Raw genomic sequence first — 14,143 nt, 5'->3', positions numbered from 1 at the left:
TGTGTACTGAGAATTGTTGTCTTCATCCTCCTTCGCTTTTGTACATCAGCATAATTCCCCCTCTTTTTTTCACCCCAAATTACTTGCTGTTTATCATATAAGCCATGATAAAATGAAGCTGTTAGTATTATCAGATTTACATTAACAGATCTATCTACATGCTTGAGCCTACAATTTAAAGGGAATGAGTCTGCATCTTTCAGTATCCAAAGAATATTTTGAAAGTGAGGAATAAGTACAAAAATAATATTTTTATTGTATACAGGGAGACCAAAACGTTGAGCCCTAGTAAAACGGAACAGATGGTTCGTCTCTTGACTACAAAAAAACAGTTAGAAAAGAGACTGAAAAGGCTAACTGCTATCCCTCCTGAGTGTACCTATGCTGACTGTAAAGCAGTGGATGAAGATGTAAGTAATTCACTGATAATTCTAACATGGTTTTGGTTTTGTATGTCTAAAATGCATGCATTTGTGCATAAATAAAAAAAAGCATAAAAGCATATAATGATGCAGTTGTACTTTATAACAGTATGCACTGACTTCAGGAAACTTCTGAATATTTCCATTTAAATGTGATTCCAAACACTGATCTTAGATAGCCTTATTTTTAAGATGTATGGACAACTTTTATTCTGCCAAATAAAAAGATTTGACTTGCACTTGTGATAGGAGTCCTGGGGTGTACACTCCAGTAAACTGCATTCATATCCATGAACTGCCAGCAATGCAATTCTGTTACTTGTTGATGCAAATCTCAGAGTCCTGTTCTGACTGAGTCATCAGCATAGGATATAAGGCATCTTTGTTACTTAAGAGAAGATTTTTGAGCCCTTCATATCTTGTAAAAATACTAAATAATTCTTTTTTAGATTCTAAAAACTCTAGTCCACACAAAGAAAATGTTTCTTTGGTCTTCCATGTGTTTAGGGCCCCTGAGGAAAGAAAAGGTGAGAAAACCACTAAAAATATGCAGCTGTCCACCAGAAATATTAAGGTATATATTGACAGAAATAATTAAGGAACAATTCATGTCATACATATATGATGCAGTTTTCAGCAATAGTAGGTAACTGTGCCTTGATCCAGGAGATTCCCCCCGGTCTAAAGTTTGTAAAATGTGACTGTGATTCACATAGCTATCTTTTCATGGCTCTTTTTATATTTACTTTTTTTTTATTAGCAAAAGTAGTTATGATACATAGCTCTTAAGTCTTAATTTGATGAAGTGTCTTGATAATGCTTTCTACTTATTGTGATCTGTCTTGAAAGAGAGCAAAATTCTGTGTATTGTGACCACTCACAATGTCTTATCCCGAGAACTTGGGATTCCAATGGCATGGAAGGAACTCTGCTCACAGTAGCACATGGGTAAAGGCAGTGAAGAAGTAGCTTAAATTTTGGAACAGATGGCACTTAGCTGTAGAATGAAGTTAAGAAAATACTGAAAAAGCTTAATTCAGTGTGCTTTTGGAGTCTGGGAAAGGGAAGTTTCCAATTGTGTTGTGAGATGAGATGAGGTGAGGTGAGGTGAAGTGTCTGGAGATGAGATGAGATATGAGATGAGATGGTGGTTCCAAGCAGGGGTGACAAGTGAGCAAAAGAGTCTCAGCTTCTTGTAGATACTTAGTAATTTGTTCTGTGATAGAGGCATGCAGTCATTGAATTGCTTTGAGTAGGAAAGTCATGAACATACAAGCTTGCCATGTCTGACTGCATCTGGTTGCACATCTAACTGCATGGCATGACAATTGGAACTGTTGTAATGGCATCTGTTTTAAAGGTGAAAAAACCTGATAGCATATATAAGTGTACTGAAGAGCCTGGATTTGTCATCATAAGGAAGCTACTGATGGTATCCATCCAATTATACACCTTGGTCTTCACATTCACTGGAAGTCAGAAACAGCTATATTTCCCTGTAGTGCTTACAACTTCATTAGATAAGATTTTTTTTTTCATTAACAACACCTGCTCATGCTTAATACTTCTTGTGGTTAATACTTAACGTTTCCTTTTATTTGTAGAGTTTGATGAACATTTTTCAGCGTCTTAGATTTGAGAGAAGAGGTTATCTGCAGAAAATGATGGCACTGAGGGGAATTGGGTATCATCATGGATCTATGTCCAGCAGGGAAAGACAAGTAGTGGAGATGCTTTTCAGGCTGGGATATATCAAGGTTGGTAAATTGGTACAAATTCTTTTTTCAAAAAGTCATAATTTCTCCATATACTTAATAAAAAAATATAGTGTACCTTTCACCAGTGGTAAAATATATTGCATTGACTTTGTCATGTTAATTTAAAAAAGTTGACATGAAGGTTACGAAACAAAATAAACTAAGTGAACAGATAACTATAGAACTTTATTTCTAACTAAGAGTTTCTATCCTTTGCATTAGCATATCATAGAATCATTTATGTTGGAAAGTACCTTTAAGATCACTGAATCCAACTGTTATCCTAAGACTTTCAAGTCCACCACTAAACCATGTCCTTAAGCACCACATCTACATGATTTTTAAATACCTCCGTGGATGGTGACTCAACCACTTCCTTGGACAGCCTGTCCCAATTCTTCACAAACCATCCAGTGAAGAAATTTTTCCTAATATCTAATCTAAACCTTCCCTGGTGCAACCTGAAGCCATTTCTTCTTGTCCTATTGCTTGTTACTTGGAAGAAGAAACCAACCCCTCACCTTGCCACAACCTCCTTTTGGGTCGTTGTAGAGAGCGAGAAGGTCTCCCTCCCCTCAGTCTCATTTTCTCCAGGCTAAACAACCCCAGCTCCCTCAGACAGTCCTCATAGGACTTACTTTCCAGATGCTTCACCATCTCCATTGCCCTTCTCTGGACATGCTCCAGCACCTCAATGTCTTTCTTGTAGTGAAAACCCCAAAACTGAACATAGGATTCAAGGTGAAGCCTCACCACTGCTGATTACAGTAGTACAATCATTGCCCTGGTCCTGCTGACCATACTATTTCTGATACAAGCCAGGAAGCCATTGACCTTCTTTGCCACCTGGGCACACTAATGTCTCATGTTTAGTCAGCTGTTGATCCACACCTCTAGGTTCTTTTCCACCAGACAGCTTTCCAACCACTCTTCACCAAGCCTGTTGTGCTGCAGAACCTGGCACTTGGCTTTGTTGAACCTCATACAATGGCCTCGGCCCGTCAATACAGTCTGTCCAAAACCTTCTTTAGAGACTTTCTACCTTCCAGCAGATGAACATTCCCTCCCAATATGATGTGTGAACACTGACTGAAGAAGGTGCACTCGATCTGCTCATCCAGGTCATCAATAAAGCTATTAAACAGAGCTGACCCCAATACTGAGCCGTGGAGAATAGAACTTGTGACTAGCTGCCAACTGGATTTAGTTCCATTCACCACCACTCTGAGCCTGACCATCCAGCCAGTTTTTTACCCAGCAAACAGTGCACCCATACAAGCCATGAGAAGCCAGTTTATTTGGAAGAATGCTGTTGGAGACAGTGCCAAAGACTTTACTAAAGTCTAGGTAGACAACCTCCACCACCTTTCCCTCACTCACCAAGTAGGTCACCTCTATGACATAGTTGCACCTCTTCAAATGGTCTTACTACTAAAGACTGAGACGAAGGTGTTAAGTGGCTCAGCCTTTTCCTCATCCTTTGCCTTTATGTTCCCTGCCCTCCCCTCAATCAATAAAAGATGGAGATTCTTGTTAGTCCTCCTTTTGTTGCTGATGTATTTATAGAAACTTTTTTTATTGTCTTTTACTGCATTAGCCAACCAAATGTGTTTTAGTTAAATTAACTTCATAGGATTATTATACATTGTGCTGTCTTCATGAAATATTTTGATTTGCGTTCAATTTCAATATTATTTCGAGTTCCATAATAGATATGGTATATTTTCAGGGTAAAAAAATTAATATGTGTATGTAATAACTATATTAATGAAACTAATGAGTGAAATTTATGTATTTTTATAGCTCTGTTAAATTTGTCAGATTAAAGTTTAGTCATATGAAAAATTTTAGTAAATTTCCTGTTGATTTAAGTCAGATATTTTTTAAATTGGATGCTGCCATTTCTAATAGAAATATTAATATTTTATATTTTATAGGTAGTCACAGCTACTTCATCTCTTGCTCTAGGAATCAACATGCCATGTAAATCTGTTGTTTTTGTTGAAGATTCTATCTATTTAGATGCTCTGAATTACAGACAGGTATGGAAATAGAACACCCATTCTTTATTACAAGAACAGTACACAAGTATCTGGCATCACACACAAATTCAGAAAAACAGTCTTTTCTTTTACATATGCTTCTGGATATGTTCTGAATTTCAAATGTTCATTTTGGTAATAATAATAGTTTAGCTAAGGTGATTTTACTAATGTTTCAGAACTGCCAACTCACAAATAATGTGTAGTCAAAAGACCTATTTCAGCAATTAAAGCGTTTTGATTGCTCAGTGAATTAAAGGCATATATTTGGCTTTCAGTGATGGGAGCTGGAAAGACAAAAGCTGGTTTATTCTAACCAGGGCTCTACAAATGTGTGGAAAAATATGCTGTAAGAATATAGAGTGGGGATGTAATGACAAAAAGAAAGATTGCTGAATTAATAGGGACATTTGAGTTCCTTCCATCTTAGAAATGGTACTCGACACAATGCAACACAGCAGGGTGTAGGTGAGATTGCAAATGTTATAAAGCAGAATGTCTTCAGCCATGGCACTACTTACTGGGTGAGCTGAGAGACTCTAAGCTTTTCATTAGCACGTGTGTCCTGCTCTTGTGCTACTTTTCAACCCTGTTTTTTAATGAAATATTGCCAGTTTGCTTCAGAATCAAGAGGCCATATAGGCCATATACAGTTGATGGTATTACCTAGCAAGTAGGTCTCAGAGCGTGAGTGGATCTGTGCAATAGCTGGACCTATGTGTGTCTCCTTTCTGCTGCACATAAATATTATGACTCCAGCTTTGTCACATCATCTGGTACAAGGGGCAAGTCCCTACAGCTGCTGCACATAAATATTATGACTCCAGCTTTGTCATATCATCTGGTACAAGGGCCAAGTCCCTACAATGGACCAGACAAAGAAAAGGTGATCCAAGCAAGGGAATATACCCTTAGGAAACTTCTTTCTACTCCTTTTTTTCATATTCTTTGCTCTTTATTCATACAGAGACTACCTCTGCTCCAAATTGACCCAGAAATTATTCAGATTATTCAGAGATAAATGTAACTTGAAAACAAAGCTGGTGTATAGATATAAATAAAGTTAGAACCCACCTTGAAGAAAAATAAATGTTAAAATAATGTGTGAGAGAATTTAAGTATCTTGGACAGTGTTTAGGTCTTCTATCAAATTTGGAAGTTCATATTTTGAAAACTGAAACACACCACATTTGTAAACCAACTAGATTTGAGGTACAACATATTTTGCACACATTATTTTATAATTCTGCATAAATGTTTTATTAAGTCTGTATAGATAGTACCCATATATACAAGGTAGATATATTTTATTCAAGAATGAATAATGCTATTGTATATAATTAATAAATATTTTATTCTTAGATGTCAGGACGTGCTGGAAGACGGGGACAAGATCTGATTGGAAATGTGTTCTTCTATGATATCCCACTGCCCAAAGTTGAAAGACTTATCAAATCCAACGTACCTCAGTTGAAAGGCCAATTTCCTCTGACTATTACCTTAATATTGAGACTCATGCTGTTGGCTGCGAGGGCTGATGATAAAGCAGATGCTAGAGCAAAGGTTTACTATTTTTTCTTATCTTCAATATAATTTAATTATATTGTCTCCTTAACATGAACAGAAAGTTATGTACTTCAAAAGTAAACAGCCTGCCCTAAATGAAATTGTGTGCTCTCCTATACTGCTTCTAGAATCTGTGCCATCTTCCCCGCAGTGTTCTACTGTCTATTGTCATGCATTTATTCTTTGCAATAAATTTTATCATCAGAAAGAATGCTACTAGCAGAAAGGTAGTTTTATCATCTCCTGTTCTATGCAATATTTACATTAAATTGGAGAATGTGCAAGTCTTCCAATCTTTAAAATTTTAGCTGCATTTGGAGAAATGATGTGAACAGACATTTCCATAAGGAAGATGGGGGGCTATGAAATTCTGTCTCAGTTGAAATAATAGAAAATTTTATGTATTACTCACTTGTTTAAATGCACATGTTATCTGGAATCAAAGAATTCTTATTCTTGCCATTTAATGCAGATTTAAGTAAGCAACCATGACAGTGATTGCAAATCGGTTGGAGCGCTCCTCGTTTAAGTGTTAAGGAAAGCTTACCTCCAGATGATCTGGTTTTAACATCCACTTCAGCATATAGGCACTTATTTTCAAGAATGAATTCAGACATAAGTCTTCTTAAGATAATAAATAAAATTGTAAAATTTCTATGTTAAATATTTATTATGTTAAAAATGTATTATAGTGATAGAAGTAATTTCAAAACTTCCTGGGTTTAGCTTAATGATGTTTAAATCCTTGTCTTTTAGATCTCTATATGAATTTAATGTAATTAACTTTACAAGCCTTAGCATAATTTTTGAACTTGAGCACACATCTGACAGACAGAGGACAGACTCTTTCACAAGCATTTCAAAGAGTTAGGCATTCAGCTTACATAAAATTTACATAACCCACACACAGCATTTATTATCCTGGAAAATAATTGATTAAATAAGCATAAAAACTTGATATTAAATTTCTTTGTTTGTTACAATACCAAAAGTACTTTGGATTTCTAATTTTTATTAATGTATTTTTAATTTATTTTTCCTTTTTATTTGACCAGGCATTGTCAGTGCTGAAGTATTCATTGATATCATTCAGAAAAGAAAGATATGCTGAAATATTAAAAATTTATTTTATGTTTTCCTTGCAATTTCTTATCAAAGAGGTAGGTTTTAACTTTTTCTCATAAAGGGCAGTTCTTAAATCTACAGACTGTTATTTGTTTGTGTTCATATGCTTTCATTTAAAAAAACATGTATTTTACATTCCATAGCAATAGGCTATTTCTTTCTGTTACAAATTTAAGGAAACAGATAAAATTTGAACACCTTATGTTAAGGAATAAATACAGAAAGCAAAGTCTTATGGTATGGTCTAAATGGATTAGAAAAGTAAGAGTTGTGCAGTTATATTGTATATGAAGATGTGTACACGTGAAATGATAGGGCTTAATAGACATTAAGGATGACATGATTTCCAAATTGCTGAGAGAAATTATATCTCTAAGAAAAGTTTAGGAAGTAGGTCTAAGATAAGGCTGGAAAATTAGTTGTACATCTCTCTATAGTAGTAGTTTCAGTTTGATGGATACCACTTTGGAAAATTTTTATGCATGACTGCATTTTGGCTTCCTGCTGGGGGCTTCATGCAGTAAGAGGCACCAGTAACGTGTTTACATTAACAGATCATCTGTGCCCAGATATCCTGGTCCTGCTCCCAGTAGGTGTCCTAACCAACACTTCTGCCTGCTCTGCTGGGTGTTGTGTGTGAGATGAGGAATCCGATACTTCTGTTGAAGAGAAGAATCTGATCAGTGCACAGGAGAGATTAATAATGCTTTCAAAGAGAGTTAGCACAAGAACTGGACAAAACCTGTCCCACATACCTAGTAACTTGTCTCCAATAATAGATGTATTAAAAGACATGCGATCATATAACGATGATTCTCTGGATACTCCCTACTTTCTTACAGGGCTTAATGCAGAGTGATCTCTGACAGGAGAGTTGTCCTGGAATTTAGAGCCTTTAAAGGAGTTTTATTGCATGAGCTTTTCTTGTTGCTTTAAAAAACTATATAAGCTTCTAGCATTTGAACATCTTGCAGCAAAATTGATAGGTCACTGCTTGCTGTACTTTTATCCTGTCAAACATTTAGGTTAATTGTGTTTTCTCTAAGCAAGTTGCAACAAGTCTTACTTTGATGACTATGCGCATTTCATTCGCAACATGATATAAATCACACTGAAACTATGAGGTCAAAATCTATACACAAGCAAATTTTTGCCTTTCACTGTAAATTGAACAATCTAAATAGGTACCTATGCATTAGGTTGAAAGACTGTTCTTCTGAATATCACCATTTTATATTGTCATATCATTGTTCATCTTTTACAACAAAGTTGGGGTTTTTTTTTTGTTTTCAAATTAAACAGGGCCACATGGATCAAGATTGTAACCCTGTAGGATTTGCTGGACTTGTGACACACTTGTACTATCATGAGCCTTCAAATTTTGTTTTAGTGAAATTTCTTGTGAAAGGTTTATTCCACAAGTTGTGCCAGCCAATTAAAGGTAAATAATACTGCATGGATCTTAATTGCAATCTATGGCAGGCCCTACAACCCAAATGATTCTAGGTGCCTTCTTGCTGCTGCCACCTTTTGCTTGCCTAGCCTTCATCTTCAGATGCTTGGCCTCTGTCTCTTCATATTCTGCATATTTCTGTCTGAGAAGTCCAAGGCACACAGATGGCAATGCTGGTATCATGAACATATATTTGCTGTTTGTGAAACATTCTGATGAAGTAAAAAGTAATGCCATACATAGAAATATTATTAATTCTGTCTCCAGAGTAAAATCTGAATTCTACATAGCAAACAAGATGAATGACTACTCTGAATATCATTCTGTGCACTGAGATATGATGCAATATGTGAACATATAAGAATACAGTATTGATCTGTACATACTATTAGTTGCTTAATTATCTGTCACTGTCTACTATCTACTATCTACTATCTACTTTGTATGCAATGTGTTGATCTTTATCCACCATAGTTTCACATGGCCTCTGTTATGCCAGTGGCAGCTGTGAAGGAAACTCCTGAATGGGAATTGTTTATTGTAAGCAAAAAGAAATATTTTTTTTTAATACTATCATATTTAACCAAAGTACTTTCTGTTTTGACATAGGCTCAACTGTTTTTTCAGAAGATGTCCTGGAAAAGCTAGTTCTCATTCTAGCAAACTTATTTGGGAGAAAATATCTTCCAGCCTGCTCAATGAAATACAAACACACATTTTTCCAGTCAAAGGTAGAGAAAGCATTGGTCTTTACTGTAACTTCTGTTGTGTACTGCTTCAAACAACCTGTTTCCTTTTGTCAGTTAGACTAGTGTCATTATGGATGTACAGCAGTCTGGTGGACCAGCAGGTAACTGCCCATACAGATGCTCTCATATTCCTCCATCTCAGCAGGATGGGGGAGAAAATAGTATGGAAAACCTTGCGGGTTGAGACAAGAAACAGGGAGATTGCTTACCAGTTATGATCAGGGCCAAACCAGCCTCAACTTGTGGAAAATAAAATTAACTTGCTGCCAATTAAAATGATTTTGGTAGCAAGAAACAAAAAATAAAATTTTCAGCACCGCCTTCGCCTGTCACTGCTTTCCTCAGGCTCAACTTTACTCCTCCATTCCTGACTCCTTTAGTTCCCCATCAACCCAAGCAGTGCAAGGCTGATGGGAAATGGGAAATGAGACATGAGTTGTCATCCCTTGTTAATAGCTTTCTCTGCCACTCCTTCCTCATCCCATGTCACCCCGCTCCAGTGTGAGTCCTGTTTGTGGGTTGCAGTTCTTCAGGATAAACCCGCTGCAGTGTGGGCTCTCTGTGGGCTCTCGTTCTTGCAGAAAACATTCAGCAGCTCTGGTGTAGAGTCCTTCACAGGCTGCTGTGTGGATATCTGCTCTCTCCACAGAGATGGCTGCAGAGAAATTTGTGTGCCACTGTGCTCTCTTCTACAGACTGCAAGGGAATCTCTGCTTCACCACCTGGAGCACCTCCTCCCCCTTCTCACTCTGCTAGAATTTTGTCTCCATCTAAGGAGCTGAAGCTTTTTGTGACATTGTATGATCTAAGGAGCTGAAGCTTTTTGTGACACATACAATGACCCAGAAGGATGCCAGCATGCTCTGTGGTACAGGACACTGTAGGCTTAGGGCTTTTTCAAAAAATGGGACAGTATTAGTAGGATGAGCATTACTATTACTTCTACTCAAGGTTAGCCTACCATGAGTGCAGGCAGAAAGTGAAACATTTTTAATGTATTCCTGTTGACTGCTCTATGCAAAGCCTTAAAATGCTGGAGGACACTGCTATGGCTGGAACAACACAAGAAACTTCTTCCAGATTAAGATATTTATGTGGCCAGTTTCTCGCAAGAATTACTAGAGAAAAAGTGTTCTTTATTTCTGGAAGGTGTTTAGTCATGTAGGAGGGATTACAGGACTATTGTGGCTAAGGGCAGCCATCAGTCTGTCATGTTGGTAAGAAAACTGCTGAACACCAAGATAGACAAAACAAGATCTGGGAAAGGCAGCCCTTCAAAAGCCCCCTATAAGCTAGCCAAAGGATCTTTAGTAAAGCTGTTTGCCAAGGTAGTCTGTAAGGAATTTTATACCTACTGTTCATCTTCCATCCCTTTTTATGCTTGAAATTCATATTCATCTTTAACGTCCATTAATTCTAAATGGCCAGGCAGACTGACAAGCTAGGTAAAGTTTGGAACTATACTCTTTCCTTGTTTCTGCTAATATGTGTGTGCTAGTACTTTATGTATGCACCAATGTAGAATTGACAATTTTGGGCAAATTAGCTAAATTAAGCAATAAACTGCATGTTATTTCAGGTCTTTCTAGAAGACCTGCCAGAAGACTTTGCAGATGCTGTAAATGAATACAACACCAAAGTAGAGGAAAATTTTGCTCATTTTCTTCTGACAATTGCCAAGCTGGCTGATATGGAACAAGAATACAGACTACCACTGTCAAAGACAGGTAGAAAGTGAAAAATTAATGCATGTTCTTAATTTGTGTAATTGATCTTATTAGGAAAGTTCAGTTAATTCTTATTTTATAAAGAAAAAACAGTGACTTGAGATATGCTTATAAAGAGATACAATTTCTATTTCACTTTTGTTTTACAAGCATAATAAATTATATTGTACATGGTAGAAGTTTTGTGCAGGGAAAGGACCATTTCAGTTGCTATTCTTCTATTATTCTGTAGAGGACATAAAAACCAAAGGGTTGTTTTTTTTTTTTTTATGAGATAAAAAATACGGTAAGTCTAATTATTGAATAAAAGCCTTTTTATCAGATAATCAGAGCAATTCCAGATCCTCAGTTACCTGTAATACTTGAATTCTTTTCAGAATCTTACTAAAGGTTAGATTTTCAACACCTGAACAGCCTTTAGGCTGAAGTAGCAATTAAAGAACAATGCGCATTTTTCTAAATCAACTGGGTTACTTATGCTAATAAATGATATTCAATAAGCAAAGCAATATGAAAAGCCATGACTATAAAATTACCAAGCAATATAGATTGCCATTGGGTAAAAAGTATTTAACTACTACATAATCTCAAATTACTTCCTGGAAGAGAGATATAAAAGCAATGTAATATATCACTAACCCATTGCCTAGCTCCTCTAAAAATAACAAGCCTTCAAAAATAGTGTTTTTTCGCAGTGAGAAAGCACTTCAAATATAGGACATCTTTTATTCTGTCCTTCTACATAGGACAGAATAAAAGATGATGGCAAACTAAGTCTTTTAATAACATTCCCTTTTATTTTTTGGCACAACTTTATGCTGTTAGCAATTTTGGCTGCAGATGAGTCAAGGAGAAAGGCTTAATTTGCAAAGGGGAATTGAGACATAATTATTCTTACCATTAGAAAGCTCTTTCTTATACAGTATAACTAAGTGCACAGAGGTTCTTATGAACAAAAGAAACAAACATCAATCAAGAAGGATTTATGGTTAGAAGATTAACTCTATTTCCTATCATTATATACTGCACTGAAAACTTCTCACTTTTAAAACAGATTGCTGAAAGGGAGTTTGTGTCTGAATAGCTTATGATGTATATGAAACTTCTTGTCTAGATTTTACATCTCAGAATTGGCATGGCTCTGAACTAGCATCTTATTTGATGGACAACACCAAAAGAATATCTGCCATCTCACCTTTTGCATGTTTATCTGGACTGGTTGATAATGATCTATTTCATGAGGAGTTTGTTAACGCAGTAAGTTATTTTTTCAGGGGGGCAGAATTTTATTGGAGTTTAATAAAAATATTTATTTAATCACAATCTTCTTCCCTATGTATTATATGTGTCACTCTTTAGGAGAAATACTTTCAAAAAGTGTCAAAAAATCCAGCATGGAGTAGCACCACATTGTCACAGTGCAAGAAACACAGAATAGATGGATGTCCAAAAAAATCTGTAGTTTGCTTTCTTGACTCTCAGACAAGTAAAATATGTTACTATTTCAAACAATATCCCCAGTTTGTTTGCTCCATGTCAGAAGTGTGTTTTGGTATTTCTTTAAAATCAATCACACAGTAGTCTCAAGGGTCCTAGCAAAAGAATGCATTATGGCATTGACTGTTTGCTTTGTAACTGGGATTTCAGTGATTACATTAGATAGCATATGAATGACCTTAATTCTTACATACATCAACATGTCTACCATCAGCTTGCATTTTCCTGTGGTCTTCTACATGGACTTGGCAGTATTAGGGAATTATCACATGGCTCATAATTCTGTAAGAGTAAAAAATTAAATTCCTACAACTGGGGATTTCAAATTCATCTTCATCCTTAAAATGTTCCATGTGTAACACTGATGAATAAATTCAAAGCATCAGTGAATCTTAATAGATGATGTATGCATATGGAAAAAACGTCATCTAAAACTCAAGAGACAGCCAGATGCCTAGTCAAACTTTAAATTACTCAGAACATCCCAGAGCTGCACTAGCAGTTTAAGACACTTCGCTAACAAATCTCTCCTATGTCTCTAGTCTACATGTGTTTTTGCAGATTTTTGGAGTGGATTAGAAGTGTGGAACTTTCCAGCTGTGGGTGTAAAAGTGTAGGTTTGACAAAACAGACATACAGACAAACCCACAGTATTTATTCAATATTTTTGGTTTTTAGGCTGTCCTACGTTCTCTTGGAATTAATGTCAAAAACTGCCCCCTGCTTTATTTGAATAAGTATGATAAGCAGGGAAGGAGGATGCCACTCAATGCATATGCACTGGACTTTTATAAGCATGGTTCCTTGACTGCATTGACAACGGATAACTGGTATGTACTACCATTTATAATACTGTTAAACAATGGCATTGTATACAATATGGTACAAGAGTTCATCTTTTTGGTTTTAAAGCATTCTCCCTCCAGAAGTTAGGGATGAAATAGCTGTTAAATGTGATTAGATTAGTTGAATGTTTTAGTAAAACAAACTGAAGTCCAGTTGCAATGGTTGTAAAATATTAGATGTCTATTCAAACCAGTACCATAAATGGAAAGTGGCACAGGCCATTTTGACAGGCATTTTTTATTTAATCAAAGATTTTTTTTCAAAACGAAAAACAACAGGAGAGTCCCTGAAACGAGGAAGTCCAATGCAGTTGTCCAGAAGATGGTAACGTAGTAGCAGAGAAATGTTAAAAGCTTGGCCAAATAATACAGAAACAGATTAAAGGAGTAATTAATGATCAGTGTCAAAAGATACAGGTATCCAAAAAACAAACTCCAGGTAAATTTGTCAGTAATTCAGTATTTGTACCAGCACTGCTTCAATACCTCCCCTTTTCCTAATCTTTGCAAGCACTTAGCAATTTGTCCTGATAATTGAATCATGTTAGCATCTCTCTTTAAAGGGAAAAAAACCCCCAACAGAACATAACTGACTGCTAAAAAACCTCTGTGCCCAAGCTGGTCAATCAGTGCTGTATAGAATCAGTTTCACATTTAAATCTCTGGCACATGCAGTCTTCCTCTGTTTTTCTGCCTGGATCACTTACACTGCAGATTTTCCAAAACTGGAGTTTTATTCTTTTACGTTCTCTTGCCTGTACCTTTTAGCCCTTTCCTCCTTTAATCTGTTTCTCTTTATTATCTAACAAATATTTTGATATCTCTCTGCTACTAGGTTACCATCTACTACTACCTTGGACGTCCTCATTTTGGGGACTTTTCTTTTTCATCGTGAAGAAAACTTTGACCAAATAAAAAAAACCCAAAAATTCTGAAGAGCCTGTCAAGCTCTTACCCTTG

General features: G+C 36.2%; 1 protein-coding gene across 1 annotated transcript in view; it reads left to right on the top strand.

Moving 5' to 3' along the window:
* Window positions 1-4,194: 4,194 nt before the first annotated feature.
* Window positions 4,195-14,143, top strand: part of LOC103802438 (probable ATP-dependent RNA helicase DDX60) — a 12,150-nt gene continuing 2,201 nt past the window's right edge. Inside the window, exons 1-8 of the mRNA XM_009074909.1 lie at window positions 4,195-4,221; window positions 5,584-5,784; window positions 6,843-6,947; window positions 8,215-8,353; window positions 8,975-9,096; window positions 10,694-10,841; window positions 11,956-12,098; window positions 13,017-13,168. Coding sequence (XP_009073157.1) covers window positions 5,584-5,784; window positions 6,843-6,947; window positions 8,215-8,353; window positions 8,975-9,096; window positions 10,694-10,841; window positions 11,956-12,098; window positions 13,017-13,168 — 1,010 coding nt within the window. The 5' untranslated portion in view covers window positions 4,195-4,221. The remainder of the gene's footprint in view (window positions 4,222-5,583; window positions 5,785-6,842; window positions 6,948-8,214; window positions 8,354-8,974; window positions 9,097-10,693; window positions 10,842-11,955; window positions 12,099-13,016; window positions 13,169-14,143) is intronic.

This window comes from Acanthisitta chloris, unplaced genomic scaffold (assembly GCF_000695815.1).
Source record: "Acanthisitta chloris isolate BGI_N310 unplaced genomic scaffold, ASM69581v1 scaffold16585, whole genome shotgun sequence".
Taxonomy (NCBI): Eukaryota; Metazoa; Chordata; class Aves; order Passeriformes; family Acanthisittidae; genus Acanthisitta; species Acanthisitta chloris.
Note: the sequence above shows the minus strand (reverse complement) of the source record. Positions and strands in the feature narration are given on the sequence as shown.